General features: G+C 54.3%; 3 protein-coding genes across 4 annotated transcripts; 2 read left to right on the top strand and 1 right to left on the bottom strand.

Annotated features, from left to right (window-relative positions):
* The first annotated feature begins 421 nt into the window (after positions 1-421).
* Positions 422-3,586, top strand: SWI5 (SWI5 homologous recombination repair protein). The gene is made up of 4 exons (XM_087753169.1): positions 422-555; positions 1,063-1,184; positions 2,300-2,394; positions 2,849-3,586. The coding sequence occupies exons 1-4, from the start codon at positions 439-441 to the stop codon at positions 2,911-2,913; spliced, it is 399 nt and encodes a 132-aa protein (XP_087609295.1). The 5' UTR covers positions 422-438; the 3' UTR covers positions 2,914-3,586.
* A 1,686-nt stretch (positions 3,587-5,272) lies between these two features.
* TRUB2 (TruB pseudouridine synthase family member 2) lies at positions 5,273-10,093 on the bottom strand. Of its 2 annotated transcripts, XM_087753166.1 has the most exons (8): positions 9,968-10,093; positions 9,674-9,802; positions 9,488-9,562; positions 8,871-8,932; positions 8,470-8,551; positions 7,795-7,867; positions 7,235-7,371; positions 5,273-6,459 (listed from the first exon to the last, which is right to left on the bottom strand). In XM_087753166.1, the coding sequence occupies exons 1-8, from the start codon at positions 10,062-10,064 to the stop codon at positions 6,170-6,172; spliced, it is 945 nt and encodes a 314-aa protein (XP_087609292.1). In that variant the 5' UTR covers positions 10,065-10,093; the 3' UTR covers positions 5,273-6,169. The 2 variants fall into 2 exon arrangements, with proteins under 2 accessions (XP_087609292.1, XP_087609293.1); XM_087753167.1 differs by lacking the exon at positions 9,488-9,562.
* COQ4 (coenzyme Q4) lies at positions 10,082-16,163 on the top strand. The gene is made up of 7 exons (XM_087753168.1): positions 10,082-10,216; positions 10,365-10,543; positions 11,030-11,126; positions 12,835-12,937; positions 13,284-13,413; positions 14,309-14,402; positions 15,010-16,163. Exons 1-7 carry the CDS (start codon positions 10,128-10,130, stop codon positions 15,170-15,172), a joined length of 855 nt encoding a protein of 284 aa, XP_087609294.1. The 5' UTR covers positions 10,082-10,127; the 3' UTR covers positions 15,173-16,163.
* Positions 16,164-16,571: the final 408 nt, after the last annotated feature.

Here is a 16,571-nt window from a genome sequence, read left to right as displayed (position 1 = left end):
AGCTTTTCCCCTACAAAAATAATAATTGCGTGAGCGACCCCGCCGCTCTCCTGAGACCCCGTCCGGGCTGCGGCCCCAGGGCTGAGGTGGCTCTCAGGCATTTTTTGAAGGCACCGGGTGTCATCACCTCGGCTGCGGTAATTGGGGTAATTATCTCCCGCCCCACCGAAGTGCCACCTGCAGCTTCACAGGGGGAAGTTTGTTCTCCTGACAGGGCCCTGACGGGGGGGAACTACAGTTCCCGGCGTGCCCCGCGGCGGCGGCGCGACTACAGCTCCCGGCGTGCCCCGCGGCGCAGCCGGCGCCGGGCCGGCGGGAGGCGCAGCCCTGGCCGAGGGGGTCCCGCCGATCGCGGGCCGCTGCCCGCCCCCGCGGCCTCCGCTGAGGAGGTAGGAGCCGGTTTCCCGCTGCCCCCTCCCTCGCTTTGTCCGCAGGGCCATGCCCCCGCTGAGGCGGCGCGGCCCGGCCCCGCCGCGGAGGTCTCCGGCCTCTGACGCGGCGCCGCTCTGCTTTGCCAGGACCCCCGGTGGCGGCCGGCGGAGCTTCACGTCGCCGGTGAGTCGCCGCCCGGGCTGGGGGGGAGGCGGGCCCTGTTCGGCGGCTCCCCTGGGAGCGGCCTCTGCCCTCGCCGGGCCGGGCCCGGGGCCGGCGGCGGGCGGTGCCCCCCGGCAGCCGCTCGCCCGTTTGCGGTGGCTCGGCCCGGCGCCGCCGGGAGCCCCGTCCCTGGGGGTGACGCTCCCGTTGCCCGCCGGGCCCGGGGTTCGCTCTGCGTCGTCCTGGGAGCTGCTCTGAAAAGCCAAGTTGTGACTTCTTTATTCTCCCTTTACACTGTAAATCTGCAGAGCGCTGTAAGACACGACACAGAGCGGGCTGGCGTTCCCGAAACTGATAAATATTTTACCTGAGCCTCGCCCAGCCCAGGAGATATTTGTTTTCCTTCTCTTTTTTCTCCTTTTTTTATCCCGTGATACACAGTGTATTTTCTGGTCGCTGCCCTCCAGCACTGTAGCATCTCGCCCGGTGCTGCGTTAGCGAGTGTTAAACGTGTTCTGTGCTCTACAGATCCCATCTCCGGGGTCCTGCCAACCGACCGGAGCCAGCGCAGAAGCCCTGCGGAATGAAATTGAAGAGCTGAAACAGAAAGACCTTGCTCTAGACCAGGAAATTGCACAATTATTGTCTGAGTACGTCCTTGGCAAGCTCAATGTGATGCCTCCATTATTTTTATTTTTAAAATCAAATATGGTCCAGGAATTATGGCTATAAGCTGACCTCTTATGATGCCATTTTTATCGTGGTGCTATACACCGTTGGTTACAGTGTTGTTTTGAGTTGTGGGACCCGTTAAAGACAAGAGGGAATTCTTTCTGGTTTATTTGGTAAAGCAAAACAAGTTTTACTAGGAGCTTGGATAAGAAGATTTTAACTTTACCCCAGATGTGGCTGAGGTTATTACGTGTAAATTGGGAACAAATAATTTTAACCATGGCATTACAGCACATCATGCTACCAGAAGAGCTTGTTCATGTGAGAATTAAAATCGAGCTCGTGACTTGTATGACCTGCCAAGTCCCAGATAAAACTGTTTCCTTTTTTGTTCCATCTCGATCAAGTGTTCACTTGTTTTGTGTCTGAGGCGAGTGGGTTAAACCTTTGTGTTCAAGAAGCAGAGATGTTTTCCAGACAAGAACGCTCTGGCAGGATGGGTGCCACGTACAGGATGGCGCAACTGGTTTATCGTGGTTTCTTATGACTGTGGCAGCTGCTTATTAGCAACTGTTTTGAGATAAGATTGCTGCTTGATTTTTAAAGAGAGGGAATCTCTGTGGGTTATTCGTTGCGAAGGAGTGATATTTTTGAAGATAGTGTAGTGCATAAAATGGAAATGGTAGAACAACAAAGGCTGTTCCAAAGCTTTTTTTTTTTAGCCTCAAGGATAAACAAACCCTTTTTTTTTTTCCCTAGCTACAGATTAGAGATACATATAAGCTTAATTCACCACAGCCTATTCCTCTTTCTCCTTGATTCTGAGATTCGGGTGGATTGTTTTTTTTCTTTTTCTTTGATAAGTCTTGAATGTGGCAAAAACCCTCAAAATGAGGATCTGCTCATTTATAGCTTTTGTGTTTATGACTTGCAGCAACTGTACTTGCTGCCTTCAGATTCTGCTTTAGAGGTGCCAGGTTTGGGTATCTCAGATATCCTTGCCGTGTTTGGTCGGTAGCGGCAGCACTTGCTGTGCAGCAGCAGCAGCAATCCCGCTGTGTCATTTTTGACCTTTCTGGCTTTATTGTTGCAGAGGCTACAGCCTGGAGGAATTGGAGAAGCACATCTCTCTGCTCCATGAGTATAATGATATTAAAGACGCAGGACAGATGCTGCTAGGCAAGCTGGGTAAGGAAGGGGAAGGCTATTAACTTCTTAATCAGTGTTTTCCTATAGACAGAGAGAAGCTGCTACGCCATAAAGGCCAAGCTTGTTTTAAAGATTCTTCAATTCTAGGCTTATATTACCCAATCACTTGTGCAAGCACAAACGCTTCTGTTGTTATTTTCTTGGGATGTTTTTAGAACTGAACATGTGAAATAATTGTTATTTACTGGTATTTTAGTCTGTGTTATGGGTGACCAAGATTTGATAAGTCTTCTTAATTTGTGCCAGTTTTGTTTTTCATATGCTTAAAAAAAGTGTTGAGACAAGCAGCAGGCATAGCTGCAAAACCTTAGATTGGTTTCTTAGCTATGGGAGGTTCTGTGGGATGGATAGGGGCCACTGGGAGGAAAACACAACTTTTCTGACTGCTGCGATCTTTGTTTCATGAAAGCGATGGTATTTCTTTCTTTTCTAGCTGTTATCCGAGGGGTTACTACAAAGCAGCTCTACCCCGAATACGATCTGGAGCTTAGCGACTAGTCCTGAACCTGAAGGCTGCCACGTCCTGCAGAAATGACTGTTACTGGGCATTATGTTTTGGTGTCGTGTCGGTTTAGAACTGATAGAAGGTGGCCTCAGAAGCATGTATGTAGAATTGCAACAGAGTGCGGGTTAACAGCCTTATTTCTAGGAAGCTTTGGAACATGAAAGTTGTTCAATCTATCAACTGTTTCCTGCTTGTGGGAAAGGGATGTAGGACTTCAGATAATTTTGTTTACTACCTGATCAACAGTATTTTTATTTTTTTATTGGAAAGGTTTTAATTCAGGTTGATCTTAAGACTCTTCCCGTTGAGGCTTTGCTTCTCTACAACATCCAGGGGCTATTTGGATACACTCATCTGCAGGTGGCAGCAGCTGCTACCGAATGGACAGAGGAAGTGCGGGCGTACAAATGTGCAATGTAATAGCTGCTTTGAAAGACAAGAAGAAAAACCCTCAGAAATAGGGAGGGAAGAAGGCTGAAGTGGTGGTGGTTTGGGGGTTTTGCTTTGTTTTATGATCAAATCTGGATAAGTCTGGGTGTTCTCTGTTTTTGTACTTAACTGCTCTGGTATCTAGAGGTTTTGTATCATTTCTGTAGTAAATGGCAAAATGTGAAGTTGTGTTGAACTGTCTGGTCTGAATAAAGCAGCTATCACATTTCTCAGTAATTCACTTTAAGAGCCTATCAAACATTGCATGAACCCGGCAACAAATTCTTAGACTATATTCTGAGATGACTATAACATCTATTATTCAAATGTTTTCTGAGGGCTCTTAATGGAGGCAGTGCGGCAGCACTACCATGTAATGGGGAGGTGCGGAATTACCTCTGCTCTCCTCTAAATGCAGAGTCACCGTGAAAGTGAGCGGTGTCCTAAACTCAAAATTATGTTGAGAGCATGAATGCTTCGATGTCAGGTGCTAGGATTGAGGGTGACTGTACAGACTAAATTTGGCTGCTTCGTGCAGTTCTAAATGATGAAGTGCTCTGCTGACTGCAGATCCATTGTCCCTCTTTCACTCGAGCTTGATGTCCTTCTGCTCACTTCTACTTCTAAGACCTTCCCACCAGTAAGTTCCCCCCGTGGTCTCCAGTCAGGCCCAGGCTGTGGTCTGCTCATTACTTCCAAATTTGAATCAAATGAATCTGTCTTCAGAGTGCTTGGAAACCAGAAAGCGGTCACAAAGGCTGCTGCTGAAAATAGAGACTTGGTTTTGTGCTCTCTGTTCTGGACCTGGTGCAGAAACATCACCGAGTATCTTGTTTTGCCACAAAAGCCCTGGGGAGGGGTCTAAAGCGGGAGGACAGACAAGGGATCTGCATTCAGTGATTCATTCAAGCAAGCCTCTGCTAACGTGCAGCTCCGCTTCTCTGGAGGGTATTCGCTGTGGCCCTCTAAGGATGGACCCTCGCGGGTACGGTTACAGGCACATCCTCCCCACCATCACCCCTCTCTTGCCAAGTGTGGAAAACTCCTGTGTTTTGGAGTAGTTTTAGGGGGAGGAAAAAAGTCACAAGAAGGGCAGAACCGGGAAATGCTAACTTTGTTCTTAAAACCCGCGTTGCTGTTTTGGCTGGTATTTTCTGTGTGAAAGAACTGGTTTAGCCCGGAGCGTTCTAAGCAAAATGTTCGTCTGGCAATGGCACAAGCAACTGGAAATGTTTTTTTGCAATGGGAAATATGTACAGAAATTCCTTCCGTTTGCGTAAGGTGTAAGCCAGATGAGATGAAGTATACTCCATTACCAAAGTTACTGAAGGTTATTTAAGGACTGAGAAGTCCATGTTTCCTTCTCCTTCATTAAAACTTGCAGCTGTGGCCATGCAATTGTTCTGCCCAGCTCCAGAACTCACGCGTCCGTGGTGATGGCTTTAGACTTCAGTTAGCACAAGCCGGTGGTCTGAGGACGGTGCCCTGGCCCCAGTCCCTCGTCCACGGAGGATGGATGCGCACAGGACCAACCAGCTGAGGTAAGAGCAAACCGCCCTCGGGGAGTCCCTGCGGCTCTGCAGCTGGCACGGTAACAGCTCCGCTCCGCTGCTGTTCGGCTGCTCTGTGCAGAGCAGGGAAACCCAGAGCAACTGAAAGATTCCAGGGTGTAAGCGAATGACTCCTGGGATGCTTCAGGACAGGGCTGGACTCGGCCACTTGGGTACTTCATCACGGCCCCTCTTACCGCTCCTCCCAGAGTTACTTCTTGTACCTTAAAAGCTATGTGGAGGATAAAATATGTGGGCGTTGGTCCAAATCCAGAAGAGGAATAGAACAAATCCCTTCTACCTATTTCTATAAGTAAATCTCCAAACTCTCTAACCATGTGTATAGCTGGAAAAACACCGAGTGCAATAATGGTAAGTGTAACTTCAGATTTTTAATTTAAATTTAGAAAGTGTGTTTCTGCTAAGTCCGACCCAGCTATCGTGAGCTAACGGATAACAAATGGTAGCACAGAGCTTACAGAGTTTCACTGAAAGGCAGTACGTGCTGTCTGCATGGAGCTGCTGCAGAGCAGGATACCGAAGACCCCGAATACCCTTGGTTTCTCCGGGGAAAAAAAAAAAAAAAAATAGCAGCATGCTCTTTTTTTAAATGAATCCGTGTGCTCACAGATGAGTACTCAGCCAAGAAACAGCCTCTTCCCCTTTAGGTCACTTTTATTTCTTGTGCATCAGTCCCCGTTACAAGCCTCTTCCCTTGTCACACGCCTACTCTGGATATAACCATTTCCTTGCATTGCTTTGCGTAAGCTGTGTTTTCTCCTGCACATCCCTCTTTTAGTCTGATTTTGAGCTCTTATGTGTCTGAAAGCAGGACTAATGGAAAAAAAATACTCTAGGACAACAGAGGGAAAATAAAATCCATATAGTAGATAAGTTATGCTGCCAGTTGCAAGGAGCAGACAAACCCGTGCAATCAAGGGAATACAGCTCTGTAAGACACGGTATTTCCTGCTGCTAAACAATTCGGGGATGGGTTTTTATATCCCTTAGCAACCTAACGTTCCCAAAGTCAACAGGAATTTTGGCACAGCTAACTCCTGTTAATGAACTGTTCGCAATGCTTTAAAAAAAAAAAATTATGCAGCCTGTCAGTGAAAAAAATGCCTCTCTGATTAAAGTCATCTCAAGGAAAGGGTGGAAGTGAACTGCAATTAACCTCTTTCCTTCTGCTGTCCATCATGCTGTCAGCACGTAGCTGCGTCATTGCGCTACAGAGATCGCTTGTGGACGTTCCCTCCGCAGCGCAGGCTCAGCGCTCTGCAGCGTGGGCCATCTCGGCATCCATCTTAGGAAGACAACTTCTCTCCTGATGGCCTAGCGTTTTCTCTATCTCTGTTTTCACTTTAAGCTGACAGTCCCGAATTGCATTCTGTATACTCTGCAGGTTCCACTGCGTTCTCAGGAGAGCATCATCCAGTGTGAAAACACCGTCGCGTATTCTTCGCACTTGCGTGCACACAGCAGATGACTTCAGCTCCAGACCAATCTCATGAACTATTTTTCGGAGGTACTGCTGCGTCTCGTGCAAGCAATGGATTTCTAGAAGGACAGAGAGATTCCGTCAGAAGCAGCAAAGCACTGACATAAATTCAGACCTGGTCTGTAAATCCAGGCATCGCTGACAGTTATGCTGAAAGAACTGATTTGGTAGAAGAGACTATTTAAGATACAGCACGAGTGGACTCCGATTTTCTGGAATACTGCAGGGTGTCCTAGCACCTCCCAAAGTGAATGTTTTAGAAGACAAACCCATAGATACAGGAGAGTAATGTAGAAATTTAGGTATTTCAAAGGGGATAAGAAAAGGTACCTTTTTAATAAGGCAAATAATTTGTGAGGGGTAGGAGACCGGTTGCAGGAAAGCAAACTATGCTTTAAAAAAAAAAAACAAACCACCACACTGAACTGTATTACACTGAAACATTGGGATAAGGAAGAATTTTGCCCCATAGGTATTCACTATGCCAATTTTCTTGTCTCAGCCTTGTATCTGGAACTGGCAGGGAAAAACCTGTGAGCTAGGCGCGCAGCTGGCTTGATTCACTACAGCAGCTTCAGTACTGTGAGGGTTTCAGATCTTGCCCTGCCGAAAAAATCTTTCCACCACACGAAAGAGTTCATCTAACGAGGAGATGCTTTTGTGACTTTGGAAACTACAAATGATTAAATTTTCTGCAGGGATTGCCAGTTACAAGTTGATACAAAGTTCCCACCAACTCATTTTGCATTAAATCATGAATAAGAAACTAGTTTACCGACTTATTTGCCATAATATATACTCAGACTTCCCCAGTAGTTTTTGTACCAGTCCTACCTAGCTGGAATTCTGGAAGCGCAAACTGGAGGCATCGGATTGCTGTGATTATCGGAGGGCTTTTTCCCATGGGGCGAATCAACCCTTTGACAGCCAGCTCGTACGCCTCTTGTGTTTTCATATCAATGTTAGAATGCCTAGAAAAAAAGGAGCAGAGCAGACACTTACTACTTCTCTTCAATGGGATTCAAAATATCTTCTCCCCTGATAAAGCAGAGCTGCAATTTTTATTCTTAAAACTGCCTATGTGTTATGTCTTTGCATACATTTTAATGCTATATATACTCAGTTGTGTAGCATGGTTTGGGAGGGAGGTACTTGGTCATGTCTACAAGATATTTTTGTAGGTCCTAATGTAGCTAATAGGTCCTAAAATAGCTGGAGATTTCAAGATACAAGGGCTGCAACCTCTCACCAGAGTACAGAGTAACCTCTCTGTTCTTGTCTAGCACTCCAACCTTGAAAGACTGATTCTGGCAAACAAAGTCATCCCATTTGTTTTAAAGACCAGCAAATGGCAGTCAGATCGGGTGAGCTGCATTTCCCCATTGGATACGTACATCAGCAGGGCCTTATGATTTGTTCCTTGAATGACGGCGAGAATCCGTTCCAGCTTCTCCCTTGTGATATGATCTGCAAATATTAAGGGAGAAAGAAAGTCTCAATTAGCCACCCAGACACTGGAAAGAGACAGCAGTCTGAAACGTGCTGTCGGGGTATTGCTGTCCCTTTGGCAGGCGGTCACGTCGAACTGGGCTGATGAGAACCGCCGAGAGGTGGCTTTAGCAGCGTCACTTCTGGCTGTGCCGTGGTAATGCACAGAGCAGCGCGGCGCTGGCCCACAAAGGGAAGAATCTTTTTGCTTAATTGATTTCAGGAGGTTGGCTCCAGTTTCTCTTACCGGGCGTTTGAAGAGTTTCATTCAATGAAAGCTGCTAACCGCTATCTCTAGGTATGATTTATGGAGAGATCTGGATCCCACCCAATCCAGCGGCAGGCACCGCGATCAGGGCTCACGCTGGCTTTCTATACATTGCGGTTGTATTTAGCACAGGACTGCAACGTCAGGACCGCGCGCGGACTGCATGCACAAATAAAAACTAGAAAGCATGGCAGGCACGCCTTTTGTCTCTGTGCAATCACCAGGTTAAATGCTTTGCCAGGTGCAATTTACCAGGGAAAATGCTATTTGGTGTTCTGTTTTTGTTTAAAAACACATCAATTGAGTTTCTTACCAAATGTTGTCTTCTCCACTAGCTTCCCTGTGTCTGAGAAGTCATCAGTGGCTTTACCAAACAGCCCACCGACAGTGTAAACCTTGAAGAAGGGCAAAGAGTGCAATTTATCAAAGAAACACTCCAAGCAATTGCGTAGCAATATTCTGCTGTGCAGCTGCTAGGAAGTGCAGGTTATGATGATGTTGCACAAAAAGACAGCAGCATCCTCTCTCATACGGCCACGTGTGGATGCTCACGTGAAGGATGAATTCGGGACCCTAAAAAGCTCTCAAAGGCATTGGGGGGTTTGAGGCTCAGAAGCAGAATCACCGCCACGAGGCCAGCCCGGGGCACCGGGGCAGGAATCAAGCGCGAGGTCGCGCTCGGATGTTCCGAGGCCCCTCGGAGCCATCACCTACCTTGGTGAGGTGGCAGTCGTACAGATCAGTGAGGAGCTTGTTCCCGTGGCCTATGCCAAGTACTGAAACACAGAAGATGGGGAACCCGTTATTCAGCCACATGGGAAGCAACTGACGTGCTTTTACACAGCACTGCGCACTCACGGTACTTTTCTCCCCCCCGGACAGGGCCAAGTCGCCCTAGAGGTCACGTCTGAGCAGCGCAATCAGACCCCCAAGTTATTGCCTGGCATTAGGGCTGGAAGGCTGTAACTCGGGCTCTTGGATTTCCCCAGAACTTTCCACCCGGGCAGGGCAAATGCCGGCCACAGTGAGGCCAATTCAAGCGGCGGAGCAGAGCCGGGGGTTACGCGGCAGATCACCGACGGTGTCAGGGCAGGAGCTCGGTGTCTCACAGCAAAGCCCTGTGCGCTGGGGGCAAGGGGCTGCTCCCCTCTCCTGGCACTGCCAGCGTCTCGTTGCATCGTTGCTTCTGTGTTTTAGCGTTTATGCACCCCGGGCTGCGAGACCCGGGGCTACCGCTGTGTAAAGGCTGAGCGTCCACCGCTTCGTCCCCACGCAGAAACCCCTGGCCCTGCAGCCGGCGGGATGCGGTGCCGCTCCGGGACGAGACCCACCGAAGACTCCCGAGGCCTTCACGTCCAGCCGGTGACCCGCTCCCATCTTCAGCCGCCTGAACCGCGGGCCTCGCACTGCAACGGAGACAGCGTCGGGGCCGCTCCGCAGCGCCCGCCCGGGTCCCGCCACCGCGGGGCCCCCCCGGGCCCCCCCCGCCCAGGCCCCGGCCCCGCCGCGACGCTTACCGAGGGGGTGGTCGGCCAGCACCGGCACCCTGGTGGCCACCAGCCCAGTCGCTCCGCCGTCGCCCCCGGCCGGGGCCGGCAAGAAGCGGACATGCTGCCGCGGGGCGCGGCCCGGCGCCGCGTTCAGCTCTGCGAGAGAAGCGGGGGGCGGTGAGGGGCGGCCGGCGGCCCCCGGGGCCCGGGGTGAGGGGGGTCCCGCCGCCGGCGGCCCCCGGGCCCGGGGTGAGGGGGGTCCCGCCGCCGGGGGCGGGAGGTGGTGGGGGGTGTCCCGCCGCCGGTCCCCGCCGCGCTCACCGCGCAGCAGCCGCGTCTCCACTGCCTCACGGACGCGACTCCAGGCCACCCCCGCCGGTTTGTAGACGGCGAAGAGCCCGCCCGGCACCGCCGCCATGCCGCGCCGCCCGCTCCGCTCCGCCCCGCTCCGCCGGCCGCTTCCGGGGCAGGCGGCGGGGGGATGCGGCTGCTGCGGCGGGCGGCGGCGGCGGCGGCGGCGCTGCGGGCGGGGGTCCCGCTGCTGCGGGCGGGTCCCGGTTCCCCAGGCAAGTGCCCCCCCGTCCCCGTCCCCTGCCCCGCTCCCCGTCCTCCGCGGGCAGCCCCAAGGGCGCCCGGGCGGTGCCCGCCCCGTTTGCCGCGGCCCGCGGGCGCCGGGGAGCCGCCGGGCCGGTTCCTCACCCCTGCTCCCCGCAGGCAGGGCCTGTCTGAGCCACGCCGAGCCGCGGGGCCGGGATGGACGCAGCGGGGAGGAGGAGGAGGAGGAGGAGGAAGGGTGCTACCAGCTGTACCCCGGGCACATCCCCACCAGCCCGCTGCAGAAAGCGCTGCTGGCTGCCGGCTCGGCGTTTATGGCTCTCTACGACCCCTACAGACACGGTAAGCCGGGCCAGGGGAGCTCGTTACACCCAGGGCTCTCATTAACGTCCAGCAAATCCTGCCCCGTGTCTCCTGGGAGTTTCTCAGGGGACTTTATTTCTCCTTCTGTTGGGTGAGACATTCAGTAATGGGGCAAGTGCAGGGCTGAGACCTGGCCCAGGGCAGGAGGCTGTGGAAGAGAGGGGGTGAGGAACCCCAAACACCCCCCGGTGATCTCCTCCTGACCCCCTGCAACTCCACCCAGCCCCATCTCATTCCTCCTTGGCCCCCCAGGCCTCATGCCTGCTCCTGCATCCCTCCCTCGGTGACACGAGGGTAGAGCAGCCCCGAGGCTGAAGATCCGTGGCCCGTGGGGTCCCTGCTTTGCCACAGGCTTCCTGCCGCTCCTGGCCAAGGGGTTCGTTGCCCCATTTCCTCACCTGCTAACCGAGGACAGCTGGGTGTTGCAAAAACCACTCTTGGGTCATTCTCTGGTCTCTCTTTCAGATATGGTGGCAGTCCTCGGGGAGACCACAGGCTGCCTTGCCCTGCCCAACCTGCGAGACAAGATGAAACACCACCCTGAAGGTTACCGCATCCTCCAGTGCGTCCCTCCGCATCCCCCCCTCCCGCGCTGTGCGGTTCGTGGTGGGGAGGGCGACGCGAGGCCGAGCACGTTCCTTGGGCCGCGTGAAGGGAGAGCCCTGCGCTCCCCAGCTTGAAAGCAGCACAGGCGTTTTGTTAGCTCTAACCCTCCAGGTTGTTTATTTTACTTTCTTTTAACGATCACAAGAGCGCCATGACAAGTCTAAGGGCAAGAGCACTGCAGCCGCTGGGCCCAGCCCCATTTCAGGCACTGCTGTCTGTCTGTCTGTTCTGCTTCGCTGCTGGAACTGGCAGGCGCCAACGCAAGGAATTGCAGCAGCAGGCCCAGGGGAGAAATCCATGGATGTGAATGCTGAGCAGCGATGAAAAGCCACCACGTCCGTGGATTCCTCCCCTGGGCCTGCTGCTGCATCTCCTTGCGTTGGAGACTTTGTCTCCACTGGTCTGCCTCCTCCTTAGACGCCTCTGTATTTTCTTTCCTGGCACCCACAGCATCTCCCCAAGCTGTGAAATGAGGCCACGTCTCGTCTTCCTTGTTAAGACTTGATCACTTTTGCTTCCATGTCCACAGGGACCTGTCGAGCGCAGCAAGACTGAGGACCAGGAGGGACTTCATGAGTCTCTTATTAACCACGATCTTACTGCTTATTTGCTTGCCTTCTCCCTGCTCCTGGTTATGTGTCACGCCTGCCGCTTGTGTATCATTTGGGTTGCACCATGTTGGAGCTGGGGAAAAGCTGCCTTTTGCCGTATGTTTGTGCAGAGCAGCCTGATCCTGGCTCCAGATGCTGGCCCGGCAAAGCACACGGAGCACCAGGATGGAGCTGAGCCCCCGGATGGGGCTGAGCCCTAGAGAAGCTGCCCAGGGAGAGGGGACAGCAAAGGCACCGAGGGCTGGGGAGAGATGTCCCCACCTGCTCCTTGCCCTCTGGTATTGCAGGGATTTGCAGTGGTCCAATTTGTGCACACAAGTCCTTTTTTTGTAATCCCCCAAGCTGCTGAGGTCTCTGCATCTGCAGCCAGGGTGAAGCTGGTGCGAGTCCTGCTTATCTCTCTGGCACCTCTGCTCCAGGAGGAGGAGCTGAGCAGCTCCTGGATCCACTGCAGGGCTTTTATCATGGGAAGAATTTATCCTGTGCATGGAAATAAAAAGGCTTTTGTTTAGTGCCAGGGCTGTTGGCACCTGTTTGCCAGCAGCCTGGAGAGGAGACCTTTCCATGCATGGCTGCCACGTGGCTGGTGGTGAAAGCCTGAGCAGGAAAGAAATTAAACCTGCGTTTAGAACAAATTCCCTCCCCTCTTTAGGGCTGTTCCTTTGAAGCTCCGGCTGTTTTGCAGGGACGCTAAAGAGCTCTGCTCCCCCAGGGCCAGCTGTTGCTGGGGATTGTGCAGGGCCAGCAGCCCGCATGGCAGCGTTTCGGTGCAGAGGACACCAGTGTTTTACCATCCAGAGTTTTACAGGGGCACAAGATGAGAGCTCCTTTATTGCCAAGGCTTCAGATAGATCCTTTAAGCAATTTGTGTCCCAGCCTCAGCAACAGAAACAAGGACGGTGCTATCTCTGCAGCGAGCAGGCAGGATCTGTACAAGGAAAATGCCCGGGAAGGGCAGAGGCAGGGGATGGGGGTTTCCAGGGGCTCCTTTTTTCCAGGACCCCCCACTGTGGGTTTCACTGGGAGACTCACTGACCTGTGTTTTGCTTTCAGGGAACGGCCTCGCATCCGTCTCTCCACCCTGGACATGGCCAGGCTGCAGGGGCTGCCGGATGGCTCGCTGGGCCGAGAGTACGTCCGGTTCTTGGAGGATAACGTGAGTGTGGGGTTTCACAGGGTGCAAACAGCTGTGGTTGATCCCTGTGCCGGGAGCACGGATGCGCTTTAGAGGGAGATTGGAGCCGTGGAGGAACCTGTGGGGAACCCTCGGGAATGAGAGGGAGTCGGGGGGATGGGATGAGATGCTGGGTGTTGGACGATGCTGGATGTGTCACTAGTGCTGTGCAGTCCTTGGGTTTCATCTGTGTAAACGACGCTGACCCCCATCATCAGGGGCTGGGAGACGTGCTGATGGAGCGGGCCACGTACTTCTGTTCATTAAAGAACAGGATCAGAAACTTGAGGTTTGGAAGGGGCTGAACTGGACCTCTTTGGATTTGCAGAAGGTTTCTCCAGACACCCGGATGCCACCCAAGTTTGTTGATGATGAAGAGCTGGCATATGTGATCCAGCGGTACCGAGAAGTCCATGACCTGATGCACACCCTCCTGGGCATGCCAACCAACATGCTAGGTGAGCAGCAGCAGGCTCAGAGGGCTGCGCTGCCAGACCCCGCTGATGGTGCTCGGCCGCCTCTCCCAGGAACGGAGCGGGCTGGGCAGGTCGGATTCCCCGATCCTCAGACCGGGGAGGTGCGCGGGGAAGTTTGCATTGTCACTGTCCTGCACCGCTGGCTCTGTGGTGGCCAAGAGCCTGCAAGATGTCACCTTTCCCCTGCTGGGAGATGCTCTGCCCGAGCCCTGGGTGCGGGCAGCGGCTGGGTGGCTGGGTGGGTGTTGGCTGCCTGGCAGGGAGGGTGGCACCGAGGGAGCGATGTTTCGCAAGCCCTGATCAAAGGCAGAAGTGTGTGGGGGGGGTTCCTGGTTGCTCCTTATCTGCGCATCCCCGTGTCCTTTGCCCTCGTTTTGCGTCTGACTCAATAACAACTTGCAAGTCAAGCCTTGCTGGTGAGCCTGCGGGAACCGGCACGTCAGGTCTCCCATGCAGGCTTTGGCTGAGGCCTGGCGGCGTTGGTAAAAGGTCTGTCCCGTGCTGAGAGACGGGGAGAGCTGGGGGGGGGGGATCAGGCCTCAGCAATTGCATTGCTAAAGATCTGCAGGGACCCAGCCTGCCCAGGAGGTGTTTCCCAAGCTCACGGGGCATCGATTGCAGGGTGCTGCTCCCCCGGGAGCCCCGGGCCATCCCTCTTGGGTGGGTGGTGCACAACGAGGCTCGTCCTGGCATGGGATGAGGCCACGGCCAGGCTTGGGAAGCATTCCCGAGTCCTGCCGCGGAGGCGGAGGGGACGGCTGTGTAGCCGTCCTCGGGAAGGGGCAGATCGCACAGCCTGCCTTGCAGGACCGCGCAGTCCTGGCTAGCCCTCAACCCAGGCGCCCTGCCTGCTCACAGCCTCCCTGCTCCCTCCCAGGCGAGGTCGTGGTGAAGTGGTTCGAAGCCATCCAGACGGGGCTGCCCATGTGTGTCCTGGGAGCAGCGTTCGGCCCCATCCGTCTCAGCGCACGGTAGGAGGAAGCCTCTGCCCTGGGGACACACCAGCCTGGGCGATGCTTTCTGGTGTCCTCTGGGGACGAAGAGGGGACACTGCTAGTTTGCGGGGGGGGTCAGTCAGGGATCCCTCGTGTGAACCTGCTGCTCTCTCCCCATGGCCCAGGGAAGCGGTGACAGTGGGAGGCACAGCTTTGCCTGGTCACTGAAACAGAACCTGATGCTTTATCTGCTTCCAGCACTGAATCTCCTGTGCCAGGCAGGGGGAGCAATGCCCAGGCCTGGCTGCCCTTGGCTGGGCATGTGCTGAGGGGCAGCAGGACCCTCACCACGCTGATGGCCGTTCCCTGCCCCAGCACATCTGTTTTGGTGGCCCAGCACAGTTTGGGCATTGCAGAACCTGAGGTCTGGTCTTGGGTTTGCTGCCGACTGTAACCTTCCTGGCACACTGTCGTCTTCCGTGCCTCAGTTTCCCCTGTGAGTTAAGCAGAAGGGATGCTAGAGGGGTGGAGGGGCTTGTGGTACGTGGGACGCATGGGGTTGGCGTCTGCCGGAGACTTGGAGATGGAAAGTAAAACAAAACATGAGAATCGAAATTGTCACCATCTGTATCTTTTGTTCCAGAAAGCTGCGGGTCCTGGCCACCGAGCTGGTTCCCTGGGCGATTCGGAGCGGGCGCAATGCCAGCTGTATCCTGAACTTCTACTACGAGCAGCGCTGGGAGCAGCCAGTGGCGTGCCTGCGGGAGGAGATCGGCATCTTCCCTCCCCCGGCCGTTCAAGTGTGAGAGCTCAAGGTGGGGAGGGGACAGGGGATCCCCGTTGGCAGGCAGCAACCGTCCCCTGCTGCGCTCCATCTCCTCCTGCCCGGGAGCGCAGCGTGGCTCTGCCACCAGCCACCACGGACCCGGGAGCTGAGTTTTCTCCTGCCAGGAGCTGGCACCCTCCTGTTGGTAGAGGCCAAGTGGCACCTCCCTGTGCCGTGACAAAACTTGACCCTTTTTGCTGTTTGTGATTCAGCGGAGGGATGGCAAGTCCTGCTGTGCCTTTGCCAGCTGGGTCTGGCTGCTGGCTCCAGTACTGATGCTCTGAAATGCTGGGATGGGGCGGGAGCAGAGCTGGTTTACAACACACCGGAGCAAACTTGGCCTTCTGCAGGTCTGTATAGGTAAATCCCTCCTCCCACCCCCCCAGGGAAGATCGAGGCCGAAACTCTTGGGGCCGCCCTGGACTGGGGCTAAACCAGTGATTTACAGAGCAGCCCAGGGGCAGGTTTGGTGTGTGCAACAGTAAATCCCATCTTGTACTGGTGCCTGACTGGTCTCCTAATGGGTTATATGGGATGTGCCTCACACCTTGGAAACCAGGCGGTGCGTGATTGCATGCCCACAGGAGCGGGCAGGGAAATACCTTTGGATATTATCCCTGCCGGATTGGCTGTTGGAGAGCTGACCCCAGTCTGCCGTGTCTCCCTGTAGTCCCCCCCCGTCAAAAATGCTGAAATCCACGTGATTGCACTGGGTTTTCAACAGGAATCGTCTCCTCCTTGGGCAACAAAATGACACGATCGGGAATAAGGGGCTGAATCCTGCGACTGCAGAAATGGCGGCTGCTTGCGCTGCGTCTGGGAGCTGATTGCTGTCTGGGTTAATTAAATAGGCCAGTGGCTGCAGTGCAGAGCTGCCGGGTGTGAGGGCAGAGAGCCACGAGGCCGGGGGCTCTTTGTACGTGTGGGTTTGCTGTTGAAATTCCTTCTTGCTTAATAAAATCCACGGTGGAGCTTGTGGTTCATTACCCTTCCCCTTCTGAGGGAGAGATCTGATGTGAAACCTCACCCCTTTTTGGCTCCAGCGGGGTCTGCAGTTCTTGGTCTGCGGTGGTAGGCGATGGCAGGGCATGCACGGGGCACGAAATGGGCTGCGGAGCCCCATCTTTCCAGTTGGGGTTTGGGGGTGCTGGGCTGTTGAGTGGCTCCTTGCGGTGGTCGTTGCAGAAAGGCCCGGACAGGGGAAGATCGGGGTGCGGAGCAGGAGGGGGGCAAGGCTGGGGGCTTCCTAAAGCAATCCTGGTTCCCGGGGGAAGGAGGGGGTGCCCTGACTGGAGTCCTTTGGTGGCAGCCGAGGGACATGGCCTTGCCCCGCTGTGAGCTTCACTGGCCCTGTCCCAGCCTCCCGCAGGATGCTGGTG

Source organism: Nipponia nippon, unplaced genomic scaffold (genome assembly GCF_047370975.1).
Source record: "Nipponia nippon isolate SJK-2023a ecotype South Korea unplaced genomic scaffold, ASM4737097v1 scaffold_16, whole genome shotgun sequence".
Classification (NCBI taxonomy): Eukaryota; Metazoa; Chordata; class Aves; order Pelecaniformes; family Threskiornithidae; genus Nipponia; species Nipponia nippon.
This window is presented reverse-complemented; position numbering and strand designations above follow the sequence as displayed.